This window comes from Hemitrygon akajei, chromosome 22 (genome assembly GCF_048418815.1).
Source record: "Hemitrygon akajei chromosome 22, sHemAka1.3, whole genome shotgun sequence".
NCBI lineage: Eukaryota > Metazoa > Chordata > Chondrichthyes > Myliobatiformes > Dasyatidae > Hemitrygon > Hemitrygon akajei.
In genome coordinates this window covers 66,255,093-66,267,931 of record NC_133145.1, presented here as the reverse complement: position 1 = coordinate 66,267,931, position 12,839 = coordinate 66,255,093, and the positions used below count along the sequence as shown (strand labels likewise).

General features: G+C 45.6%; 1 protein-coding gene across 4 annotated transcripts in view; it reads right to left on the bottom strand.

Annotated features, from left to right (window-relative positions):
* Positions 1-6,837: 6,837 nt before the first annotated feature.
* Positions 6,838-12,839, bottom strand: part of rnf157 (ring finger protein 157) — a 102,571-nt gene continuing 96,569 nt past the window's right edge. For all 4 annotated transcript variants that reach the window (XM_073026506.1, XM_073026508.1, XM_073026509.1 and 1 more), the window contains 2 exons: positions 10,208-10,312; positions 6,838-7,414 (listed from right to left, as the gene is read on the bottom strand). In XM_073026506.1, coding sequence (XP_072882607.1) covers positions 7,329-7,414; positions 10,208-10,312 — 191 coding nt within the window. In that variant the 3' untranslated portion in view covers positions 6,838-7,328. The remainder of the gene's footprint in view (positions 7,415-10,207; positions 10,313-12,839) is intronic.

The following is a 12,839-nucleotide window of genomic DNA, read 5'->3' as shown; positions in this document are numbered from 1 at the left end:
TCGCCACGCTTTTAGCAATGTTGTACCTTAACTGCTGGATTTTAGTTTACTTACGTAAGTTATCGATTTATATCGCTGTACAGACTCTCCACACATCCTTTGCACAAATTGCACTTTCCACCTGCAGACGCCCTGGCCATTATTCAATATCCAACATTTTTCCCGTTAGCCACGCTCGGGTCATAAGAGCAGAATCAAGCCATTCAGCCCAACCACCCTGCATTGCCATTTAATCATAGCTGATCCATTTTCCCTTTGTCCCAATCTCCTGTCTTCCTCCGTATCCTTTCATGCCCTGAATAATCAAGAATCTATCAACCACTACCTTAAGTATACATAAAAATGGCCTTCAAAGCCACTTGTGGCGAAGAATTGCACAGATTCACCATTCTGTGTAAAGAAATTCATCCTCATCTGTGTTCTAACAGGACACCCCTCTACTCTGAGGCTGTGTCCTCTGGCCTTAGACTCTCCCACCATAGGAAACATTCTCTCCACATCCACTCTATCAAGATTTTCAACATTCAATAGGTTTCAATGAGGTCACTCCTCATTCTTCAAAATTGCAGCAAATAAAGGCCCAGAGCCATCAAATATTCCTCACATGAGAAGCCATTCAATCCTGAAGTCATTCTTCAGAACCTCCTCTGAACCATCTCCAATGGCACCTCCTTTCTTAAATAAGAACCCAAAACTGTTCACAATACTCAAGTGATGCCTCACCCGTGCCACATAAAGCCTCGGCATTACATCCTTGCTTTTGTATTCTATTCCTCTTGAAATGAATGCTAACATTGCTTTTGCTTTCCTCACCACAGACTCAACCTGCAAATTAACTTTTAGTAGGAAATCCCGCAAGAAGAGTCCCAAGTCCTTTTGCACCTCAGATTTCAAAGTTCAAAGTATATATATATTAGACTGACTGTCTAACACCCAATGTGCAGAAGGTAAAAATCACATAACGCCCATAAAAATAAAATAAGACCCAATGCACAAACAAAATCATGCGAACAGTAGCTGCAAACCATAAGACACTAGACAGGCTGCACTTGGGAATTTTGTCAACAGTTTGGGGCCTCTTATCTCAGAAAGGATTTACTGTCATTGGAGAGAATCCAGGGAAGGTTTGTGAGAATGATTCCAGGAATGAAGGGGTTACCATATGAGGAGCATTTGGCAGCTTCGGGCCTGTGCTCACTGGAATTTAGAAGAAGGCGGGGGATCTCACTGAAACATACCGAATATTGAAAGGACTAGATAAAGTGAATGTGGAAAGGATATTTCCACTGGTAGAGGTATCCAGAACTAGTGGGCACAGCTTCAAAATTGAGGGGTTACCTTTTAGAGAAGAAGTAAGGAGGAATTTTTTTAGCCAAAGAGTGGTGAATCCATGGAATGCTCTGCCATAGACTGCAATGGAGGGCACGTCTGTGTACGAGTTGATAGATTCCTGATCGGTCGGGGTATCAAAGGATACAGTGAGAGGACAGGTGTATGGGGTTGAAAGGGATCTGGGATCAGCCATGATGAAATGGCAGAGAAGACTTGCCAATTCTGCTCCTATGTCTTACAGTCTAAGCGATGATCATTTCTGAACTCAAGTCCACAAGGGAGTCCCATAGTTCAGCACAGAGCCGAGTAAACATTGTGGACCAGCGATTTGAACTGGTCCCACCTCACCTTGGGCCCTGACACACAGACCTTTTCAATCTCACCCGGCACTTAACTCTCTGGCCGAACATTAGGTTCTGCCACTTCAAACAATGATTTCAACCCCTTGCCTTGGGCCTCGACATACTGACATTTTCAATCTGTCCCGGTGTTTAAACCTGCACCCAAACAATGAATTCTGCTGCTTGGATAAGCCGGACTTTGCCGCCTTGATTCAGTCTGTAAATCTCTGTGTGAACATTACTGTATCTCCCACAGTAACCCAAACATTGCTTCTACAGAAAGACCATTGCACAAAACACCCTTCAACATTAGAAGTAAAACCTTTACCAGGGCATTACACTGGAAAGGGTCCAAAGGAGGTTCATGAGAACGATCCCAGGATTGAATGGCTTGTCATAGGAAGAGCATTTGATGGCTCTGGGCCTGTATTCACGAGAATTCAGAAGACTGAGGGGTGACTTCATTGAAACCTATCAACTGGTGAAAGTTGGTCCCACCGAAGGGTTTCGGCCTGAAACATCAACTGTACTTTTTTCCATAGATGCTGCCCAGCCTGCTGAGTTCCTCTAGTATTTTGTGTGTGTTGCTCAGACTTCCAGCATCTGCAGATTTTCTCTTGTGAATGCTGAAATGCCTTGATAGAGTGGATGTGGAAAGGATGTTTCCTATGGTGGGAGAGTCTTAAGGGCAGAGGACACAGCCTTGGAATAGAGGGGCGTCCTTTTAGATGGAGATGAGGAGGAATTTCTTTGTCCAGAGAGTGGTGAATCTATGGAATTCTTTGCCACAGGTAGCTGGGGAGGCCAAATCTTTATGTATATTTAAAGCAGTGGTTGATATATTCTTGATTAGTTAGGGCATGAAGGGATACAGGGAGAAGGCAGGTGATTGGGGCTGAGAGGAAAACTGGCTCAACCATGATGAAATGCAGAAGCAGCCTTGGGCCAAATGACCTAATTCTGCTCCTATATCTTATAGTCTTATTTGGTCTGGCACATGGATAGGAAAGGTTTAGATCTGGACTAGTACATGCATCGAAAACGTTTCCATTTGGACCGGTATGTGGGTTGGAATGTTTCCATTTGGACTGGAATGTGGAGAGGAAAAGTTTACATTTGGACAGGTATGTGAATATGAAAGGTTTACATTCTAGTCAATAATATTAAACAAGATATCAAAAGTTTCTTTAGGTATGTAGTGTAAAAGAGAGGCACGAGTGGGTATTGGTCTTCCGGAAAATGATGCTGGAGAGATGTAATGGGAGAATAAGTAAATGGAGGACAAACTGAGTAAGTATTTTGCATTGGTATTCACTGTGGAAGACACAAGCAGAATGGCAGAAGTTTCAGGTGTCACAGGTCATGAAGTGTGTGAAGTTACCATAATCAGAGAGAAGTCTCTTGTGAAACTGAAAGGTCTGAAGGTAGGTAAGTCACCAGGATCAGATGGTGTACACCCCAGAGTTCTGAAAGAGGTGGCTGAAGAGATCGTGGCAGTATTAGTAATGATCTTTCAAGGATCACTAGATTATGGAATGGTTCTGGAAGACTGGAAAATTGCAAATAGCACTCCATATTTCAAGAAGGGAGTGAGGCAGAAGAAAGGAAATTGTAGGCCATTGAGACTGACCTCAGTGGTTGGGAAGGTGTTGGAATCGATTACTAAGGATGAGGTCTCAGGGTACTTGAAGACACATTATAAAATAGGCCATAGCACAGTTTTCCAAGAGAAAATCCTGCCTGACTAAATCTGTTGGAATTCTTTGAAGAAAAACCTTGACAATTATGGGAATGATTTACAGTGGACTGAAATGCTTCAGTGTATATACATTAAGAAAAAGGATGTGCTAGAGCTTTTGAAAGGTATTAAGTTAGATCATTCACAGGGACCAGATGAGATATACCCCAGGCTACTGTGGGAAGCGAGAGATAGATTGCTGAGCCTCTGGCGATGATCTTTGCATCATCAATAGGGACGAGAGAAATACCAGCGGATTGGAAGGTTGTAAATGTTGTTCCCTTGTTCAAGAAAGGGAGTAGAGATAACCCAGGAAATTATAGACCACTGAGTCTTATTTCTTTGGTGGGCAAGTTATCGGAGAAGGTCCTGAGAGGCAGGAATCATGAGCATTTGGAGAGACATAATCCAGTTTGGGGTAGTCAGCATGGCTTTGTCAAGGGCAGGCCATGCCTTACGAACCTGACTGAATTTTCTGAGGATGCAACAAAACACATTGATGAAGGTAGAGGAGTGGATGTACTGTATATGGATTCCAGTAAGGCATTTGATAAGGTTCCCCATGTGAGGCTCATTCAGAAAGAGACCTTGCTTTGTGGATTCAGAATTGGCTTGCCCGTAGAAGGCAAAGGGTGGTTGTAGATGGTTCGTATTCTGCATGGAAGTCGGTGACCAGTGGTGCTTTGCAGGGGTCTGTTCTGGTACCCCTCCTCTTTGTGATTTTTATAAATGATCTGGATGAAGAAGTAGAAGGGTGGGTTAGTAAATATGCTGATAACACAAAAGTTGGGGGTGTTGTGGATAGTCTGGAGGGTTGTCAGAGGTTACAGTATGACATCAATAGGATGCAAAACTAGGCTAAGAAGTAGCAGATGGAGTTCAACCCAGGTAGACGTTAAGTGGCTCATTTCAGTAGGTCAAATTTGAAGACAGACTATACCATTAATGGTAAAATTCTTGACAGCGTGGAGGATCAGCGAGATCTTGGGGTCCATGTCCTTAGGACACTCAAAGTTGCTCCACAGGTTGACAGTATTGTTAAGAAGGCATATGGTGTGTTGGCCTTCATCAATCATAGAAATTAGTTCAAAAGCTGTGAGGTAATGTTACAGCTATATAAGACCTTAGTTAGACCCCACTTGGAGTACCATGTTCAGTTCTGGTCACCTCATTACAGGAAGGATATGGATACTATAGAGAGAATGTAGAGGAGATTTACAAGGATGTTGCCTGGATTGGAGAGCATGCCTTATGAGAATAGGTTGAGTGAACTCGGTCTTTTCTCCTTGGAGCAATGGAGGATGAGAGGTGACCTGATAGAGGTGTATAAGAATGATGAGAGACATTGATTGTGTGGATAGCCAGAGACTTTTCCCCAGACTGAAATGGCTAACATGAGGGTGCACAGTTTTAAGGTGTTTGGAAGTAGGTATAAGGGGGATGTCAGAGATAAGTTTTTAAAACAGAGTGGTGGGTGCGTGGAATGCAGATACAATAGGGTCTTATAAAAGCCTCTTAGATAGGAAAATGGAACTGAGGGCTATGAGGCAGGGAAATTCTAGGTAGTTTCTAGAGTAGGTTACATAATCAGCACAATGTTGTGGACCGAAGGGCCTGTAATGTGCTGTAGATTTCTATGTTTCTATAAATAACTAGCAGGATATACATGGAGAATTTTTTGATGTCATGCACTTGGATTTTCAGAAGGTCTTTGACAAGGTGCTACACAGGTTCTTTGCCACAGGCAGCTGTGGAGGCCGTCTTTATGTATATTTAAGGAAGAGATTGATAGATTCTTTATTGGTCATGGCATGAAGAGATATGGAGAGAAGTCAGGAGATTGGGGCTTGAGAGCAAAATTGGATCAGCCATGATGAAATGACAGAACAGACTCAATGGGCCAAATGCCCTAATTCTGCCCCTATATCTTATGGTCTTCTTTGGTCTGGTACACGGATAGGAAAAGTTTACCTTTGGGCAGGTACATGGATAGGATAGTTAAACTTTGGACAGATATATAGATAGGAAAGGTTTACATTTGGACAGCTGTGTGGATAGGAAAGGTTTATATTTGGACAGGTGTGTGGATAGGAAGGTTTGCTGTTGCGGAGAACGGGTGAACCCAAATGTAGGACACCGGCATGGAGGTAGAGTTGGGATGCAGACGAGGGCGTGAGCGTGGCTGGAGCTGAGCAGAAAACAGGAAGATGAACAAAAAGGCAGGTGGCAGGCCATGCTTTTCTTGACACGGAGCGTGGCTGGAGCTGAACGGCAAATGGGAGGATGAACGGAAAGGTAGGCAGCAGGCAATGCTTCTCTTGACATGGAGAGATGAGTTAACACAGGCAAACAACAATGCTGAAACAAAACTTAGAATACACAATTCTAAGCAGCTGGGAACGTGAACTACCACACTGGCTGAAACAACGATTTGACGATGAGTGGAAGCAAAGCCGGGGTATTTATGCTGCAGGTAGATGAGAGTCAGGTGTGCTGCAATCAGGAGGCCTGGGAGAACACAGGGAAAAGGGAAGTAGGAGAATATGAGGAATAAACAGCCGGGGCCCTTACAGTTTACATTTGGACAGGTGTGTGGATAGGAATTGTTTATATTTGGACAGATATGTAAATAGGAAAGGTTTACATTTGGACAGCTGTGTGGATAGGAATTGTTTAAACATAGAAACATGGAAAACATACAGCACAATACAGGCCCTTTGGCCCAGAAAGCTATGCCGAACATGTCCCTACCTTAGAACTACCTAGGCTTTACCCATAGCCCTCTATTCTTCTAAGCTCCATGTAGCCATCCAGGAGTCTCTTAAAAGACCCTATCGTTTCTGCCTCCGCCACCACCGCCGGCAGCCTATTCCATGCAATCAACACACTCTGCGTTAAAAAATCTTCCCCTGACATCTCTTCTGTACCTACTCCCAAGCCCCTTAAAACTATGCCCTCGCATGCTAACCATTTCAGCCCTGGGGAAAAGCCTCTGACTATCCACACGATCAATGGCTCTCATTGTCTTGTACACCTCTATCAAGTCACCTCTCATCCTCCATTGCTTCAAGGAGAAAAGGCCAAGTTCACTCAATAAGGCATGCTCCCCAATCCAAGCAACATCTTTGTAAATCTCCTCTGCACCCTTTCTATGGTTTCCTATAGTGAGGCAACCAGAATCGAGCAAAGAATTGTTTACATTTGGATAGGAAAGGTTTAGAGGGATATGGGCCAAATGGAGGTGAATTGGACTGGCTCAGGTTGGCAAAGGCTGACATGGAACAGTTGGGCCATTCAGCCCACTGTGCCTATGCTGACGATCATCTCATACTGGTCCAGGCATTGTTTTTATCAGTGTTACCCGGGTCAGGATTTAAGGAGTGGAGCTTCAGCTCCAGGGTCACTGAGACACAATAAACACTGGTAGAGACTGCAGTTCTTGTTCCTTTAATCTACAGTGACAGGCAATGTGCAGACTGTAACACGAAGAGGAATCTTGCCAGGAATGTCACAGTCTTTCATGAAACAAGGAGTGAGGGATAGAGAGGGAGTGAGGGGGTGAGGGGGTGAGGGGCAGGGAGTATGAGAGAGGGGAATAGGGCATGAGGGGCAGGGATGAGAGTAAGGGACAGGAATGAGAGAGGGAGAGAGGAAGAGATAGCGAGAGAAAGGGGAATAGGGAGTGAGAGAGAGGGGAATAGGGAGTGAGGGTAGAATGTCTGGGAAGGAAGAGTTAAGGAGAGAGTGAGGGATAAGGAGGGAGGATCTGGGAGTGTCAGACAGGGAGGGTGAATGAGGGAAGGAAGAGTTGAGGGAGTGAGCTAAGATAGGGGTCTGATTGTTGCTCGGAGGGTGTTCCAGCAGGAAGCATTCATCTACTCCAGGGGTGTGCACTGTGGCTGGGTTCACATCCTCGGTCACACGGCAAGACTTCCATAGACAGGACCGTGGGCTCCAGGGGTAGGGGGCCACTGGCCAGGCCTTCCCTCTCTGACAGGGGTACCTGAGATCGTAGAGGAGAGAGTCAGCAAAACAATAGGCCAATTCAGGTTACCCTCTGCTTCAGCTAAAGTAACACCTTCGAAAAGGACCTCCACCCCATCATTGGTGTGTGTCAGCCCCTTGTTTGTGACCAACCCTTTGTTTACACAAAATAAAGGGCAACCCTAATGGACTAATTTCTGCTGTTCACCATTGCCCAGCCCCCCACCTGGCTCCAAGAGCTGAGTCCCAGAAGTGAACTGTGAGGGGGGTGGGGATAATGAGGGCCTGTCCCTGATGCTAAGGCAGCACCTGACCGAGTGAACCATGAGGGCTGAGGGGAGGGACAATGAGGGGCTGTCCTTGACGCTAAGGGAGCATCTGACCGAGTGAACTGAGAGGGCTGGGGGGGTGGGGAGATAATGAGAGCTTGTCCCTGACATTAGGGCAGCACCTGACTGAGTCAGGCACTGAGGAGGCCTGGTAACTCTGGGCAATGAGGTCAAAGGAGGAATAGCCCAGTGGATGGAGTCAGCCCTCATACTAGAGAAGGTGGGTGGGGTCAGAGGGGAGTCATCCCATCTCAGGACATCAGTGTGGGGTTCCTTAAGACCACAAGGTCATAAGACATAAGAGCAGAATTAGGCCATTTGGCCCATCGAATCTACTATGCCATTCAATCGTGGCTGATCCCTATCTTCCATTCCTCAGCTCCACTTCCTGGCGTTCTCCCTCTAATCTTTGATGCTGTGTCCTATCAAGCACCTATCAAGCTTGGCTTTAAATATACTCAACGACCTAGCCTCTACAGCTGCCTGAGGAAACAAATTCCACAAATTCACCACCCTCTGGCTAAAGGAATTTCTCTGCATCTCTGTTTTAAATGGTTGCCCCTCTATTCTGAGGCTGTGCCCTCTTGTCCTAGACTCCCCCACCATGGGAAACATCCTTTCCACATCTACACTGTCTAGACCTTTCAACATTTGAAAGGTTTCAATAAGATTCCCTCCTTATTCTCTTGAATTCTTGCAAATATAGACCAGAGCCATCAAACATTCCTCCTACGATAACCCTTACATTCAAGGAATTATCCTTGTGAACCTCTTCTGAACCCTCTCCAATGCCAGCACATATGGCAAGGAGCCCAAAACTGTTTACGATAGTCAAGTTGAGGTCACACCAGTGCCTTATAAAGCCTCAGCATCACATCCCTGCTCTTGTAATCTAGACCTCTTGAAAAAATGCTAACATTGCATTTCCCTTCCTCACCACTAACTCAACCTGCAAGGCAGCCTTTAGGGTGTTCTGCACAACGACTCCCAAGTTCCTTTGCATCTCAAATTTTTGGATTTTCTCCTCAATTAGAAAATAGTCCACACATTTATTTCTACTACCAAAGTGCATGACCATGCATTTTCCAACATTGTATTTCATTTGTCACTCTCTTGCCCATTCTCCTAATCTGTCTAAGTCCTTCTGCATCCTTTCTATTTCCTCAACACTACCTGCCCCTCCACCAATCTTTGTATCATTTGCAAACTTGGCAACAAAGCCTTCTATTCCATCATCTAAATCATTGATATACAACATAAAAAGAAGTGGTCCCAACACTGACCCTTGTGGAACACAACTAGTCACTGGCAGCCAATCAGAAAAGGATCCTCTTATTCCCACTTGCTGCCTCCTACCAATCAGGTAATGCTCTAACCATACGAGTAACTTTCCTATAATACCATGGGCTCTTAACTTAGTAAGCAGCCTCATGTGGGGTACCTCGTCAAAGGCCTTCTGAAAGTGCAAATATACAACATCCACTGCACCCCCTTTATTTATCCTACTTGTAATCTCCTCAAAGAATTCCAACAGGTCCATCAAATTAGATTTTTACTTAAGGAAACCATGCTGACTTTGTTCTAACTTGACCTTTGTTATCAAGTACTCATCACCTCATCCTTAACAACCGACTCCAACATCTTCCCAACCAAAGAGGTCAGGCTAACTGGTCTATAATTTCCTTTCTGCTGCCTTCCTCCTTTCTTAAAGAGTGGAGTAACATTTGCAAGGGTAGTCTTCTGGGGTTCCCTCAGGGTGGTTTTCTGGGGTTCCTCAGTGTGGGGGTTCCTCAATGTCAGTGTCGGGGATTCACAGGGCTGTGTTCTGGGGTTCCTCAATGTGGTGGTTCCAATCCCTCCCCTATCGTCACCCTCTACCTCTCTCACTGTCACCACTCCCTTTTCCCCTGAGCCCCCGACACAGCATCCATATTGGTGTACAGTACATCAGGCACAGCATCTACAGAAAGCACTGCTTGTACGGGCAGTGGGGAGTGCAGGGATCAAGGGCACTGAGACTGCGCTCAGGCAGCAGGTAGCAGCTGGCAATTACAAACAGACCGGAGGGGCATTGGGGAGTACAGGCAATGGTGAGACAGGCAGTGGGGAGTACAGGCAATGGTGAGACAGGCAGTGGGGAGTACAGGCAATGGTGAGACGGGCAGTGGGGAGTACAGGAAATGGTGAGGGGCATTGGGGAGTACAGGCAATGGTGAGACAGGCAGTGGGGAGTACAGGCAATGGTGAGACGGGCAGTGGGGAGTACAGGCAACGGTGAGACGGGCAGTGGGGAGTACAGGAAATGGTGAGACGGGCATTGGGGAGTACAGGCAATGGTGAGACAGGCAGTGGGGAGTACAGGCAATGGTGAAATGAGCAGTGGGGAGTACAGGCAATGGTGAGGCGGGCAGTGGAGAGATGAGCATCAGTAAATTGCTGGTTACAGCTCAGTCACACGGAGGAAGACACACATGATCACTCACCAGGTGTGGCGCCCTCCGGACGGGGGTCATTGTCCAGTCCCATTAGCTCAGGTAGCTTGTTGTTGTTGTCACAGGCAGGAGTGACGCCAGTCTGGTCCCACCAGCCTAGAGACAGAAACACAGGCAGATTGTGGCAGGCGTACAAATAGCCGGCATGGGTTGTCAGCAGCCCGCATGTCATTGGAATTCACAGTGTGGCATGTGCAGTGAGGGAACATGTAGCCACTGCATGGGTCTGCATTCAGGCATTCATTTCCTGTGGTCTCAGTGGAATACATGGGGGACCATATCATGTCTCAGACTGTGGCTGGGGTCTGGATCTGTGTCCAAGGGATATTCCTGTCTCTGCAGTAAACCCCAGGGTTGTCTTTGGGGTCAGTCTCCGGTGTCCATGTTCAATATCCATTTCCTAGTGTGGGGGGTTAGTGTTTGCCAACTATGTCCAAGGGGGGGGGGGGGGTTAATCTAGAGTTTGCAGGAGGGTGGGAACCAGAGTGCCAGAACAGTTAGCGGAGAAGTTGTGGAGGCAGATGTTGGTAATGCCTTAGAGAAAGTCAGGAATCAAAAGGTTGAGCACTGTGTGACTAATGCCCTGAGCGGCGTATATTTCAATGCAAGAAGCATCGTAGGAAAAGCAGGTGAGTTCAGGGCATGAATCAACACATGGAATTATGATATTGTAGCCATCAGTGAGACTTGATTGCAGGAGGGGCAGGACTGACAGCTCAATATTCTGCCGTTCCGTTGTTTTAGACAGAACAGAATGGACTGACTAGAGAACTCATCTACTGAGCGATTATGGGTGGAAATGAGGAATAAGAGGAATGACCATGTTAATGGGGTTATATTACAAAGCACACACAGTCCACGGGATTTAGAGGAACCAGCCTGTTACAGAGGGTGATTTTAACTTTCCACATACTAACTGGGACTCCTTTACTGTAAAGATACTAGAATCATAGAGAGATATAAAAGTACAGCACAGAAACAGGCCTTTTGGCCCATTTAGTCCATGTTGAATTATTTAAACTGCCAACTCCCATTGACCTACACCAGGACCATAACACTCCAAACCCCTACTATCTATGTACCTATCAAAACTTCTCTCAAATGTTGAAATTGAGTTTGCATGCACCACTTGTGCTGGCAGCTCGTTCCACACTCTTACGCCCTTCTGAATGAAGAAATTTCCCCTCACATGTTCCTCTTAAACTTCTGATCTTTCACCATTAACATCTGGTTGTAGTCCCTACCAATCTCAATGGACAAAGTCTGCCTGCATTTATCCTATCTATACCCCTCATAATTTTGTATACCTTTATCAAATCTCCTCTCCTTCTACATTCTAGGGAACAAAGTCCTAACCTATTTGATCTTCTCTTATAACTCAGGTCTTCCAGAACCAGCAACATCTTTGTAAATTTTCTCTGTAGTTTTCTCAATCTTACTTACATTGTTCCTGTAGGTCGGTGACCAAAACTGCACACAATGCTCCAGATTGGGCCTCACCAATGTCTTATACAACTTCAACGTAACATCCCATTTCCTGTACTCAGTACATTGGTTTATGAAGATCAATGTGCCAAAAGCTTTCTTTATGACTCTATCATCCTGTGATACCACTTTCAAGGAATTACTGTTCTGTATTCTCAGATCCCTCAATGCTACCAGCCTCTTTCGTGCCTGATCATTCACTGTGTAAGACCTACTCTGTGGTCCTACTAAAGCGCAAAACTTTGCACTTGTCTGCAATAAATTTCAATTGCCATTTTTCAGCCCACTTTTCCAGCTGGTCCAGATCCCACTACAAGCCATGATAGCCTTCCTCATTGTCCCAATCCCACTACACCCCCAATCTCGGTGTCATCCGCAAATTTGCTGATGCAGTTAACTGCATTATCATCCAGATCATTGATATAAATGACAAACAACAACGGACCTAGCACTGATCCTTGTGGCACACCACTAATCACAGGCCTCCAGTCAGAGAGGCAACCCTCTACTAGCACTATCTGGTTTCTCCCACAAAGCAAATGTCTAATACAATTTACTACTTCATCTTAAATGCCAAGTGACTCCATAAGACATGACGTACCACCCACGAAGCCACGCTGACAACCCTCAATCAGTCCATGTCTATCCAATACTTATATATCTGATCCCTCAGAATACCTTCCAACAACTTTCCTGCTACTGATGTCAGGCTCACTGGTCTATATTTTCCTGGCTTATTTTTAGAACCTTTCTTGAACAGCAGGACAACTCTGGCTATCCTCCAATCATCTGGTAACTCACCTGTCGCTAAGGACGATTTAAATATCTGCTAGGGTCCTGACAATTTCTGCACTTGCACATGGTCTGCACACAGTCCAAAGGAACACCTTGTCAGGCCCTGGTGGTTTATCCTCCCTACTTTGCCTCAGACAGCAAACATCTCCTCTGTAATCTGTACAGGGTCCTCGAAGTTGATGCCACTTTGCCTCACTTCTATAGACTCTGTCTGTCTCCTGAGTAAATACAGATGCACAAAATTCACTTACACTCTCTCCCATCTCCTTTGGCTCCGGACATGGATTACCATTCTGATCGTCCAGAGGATCAACTTTGTCCCTTGTGATGCTTTTGCTCTTAA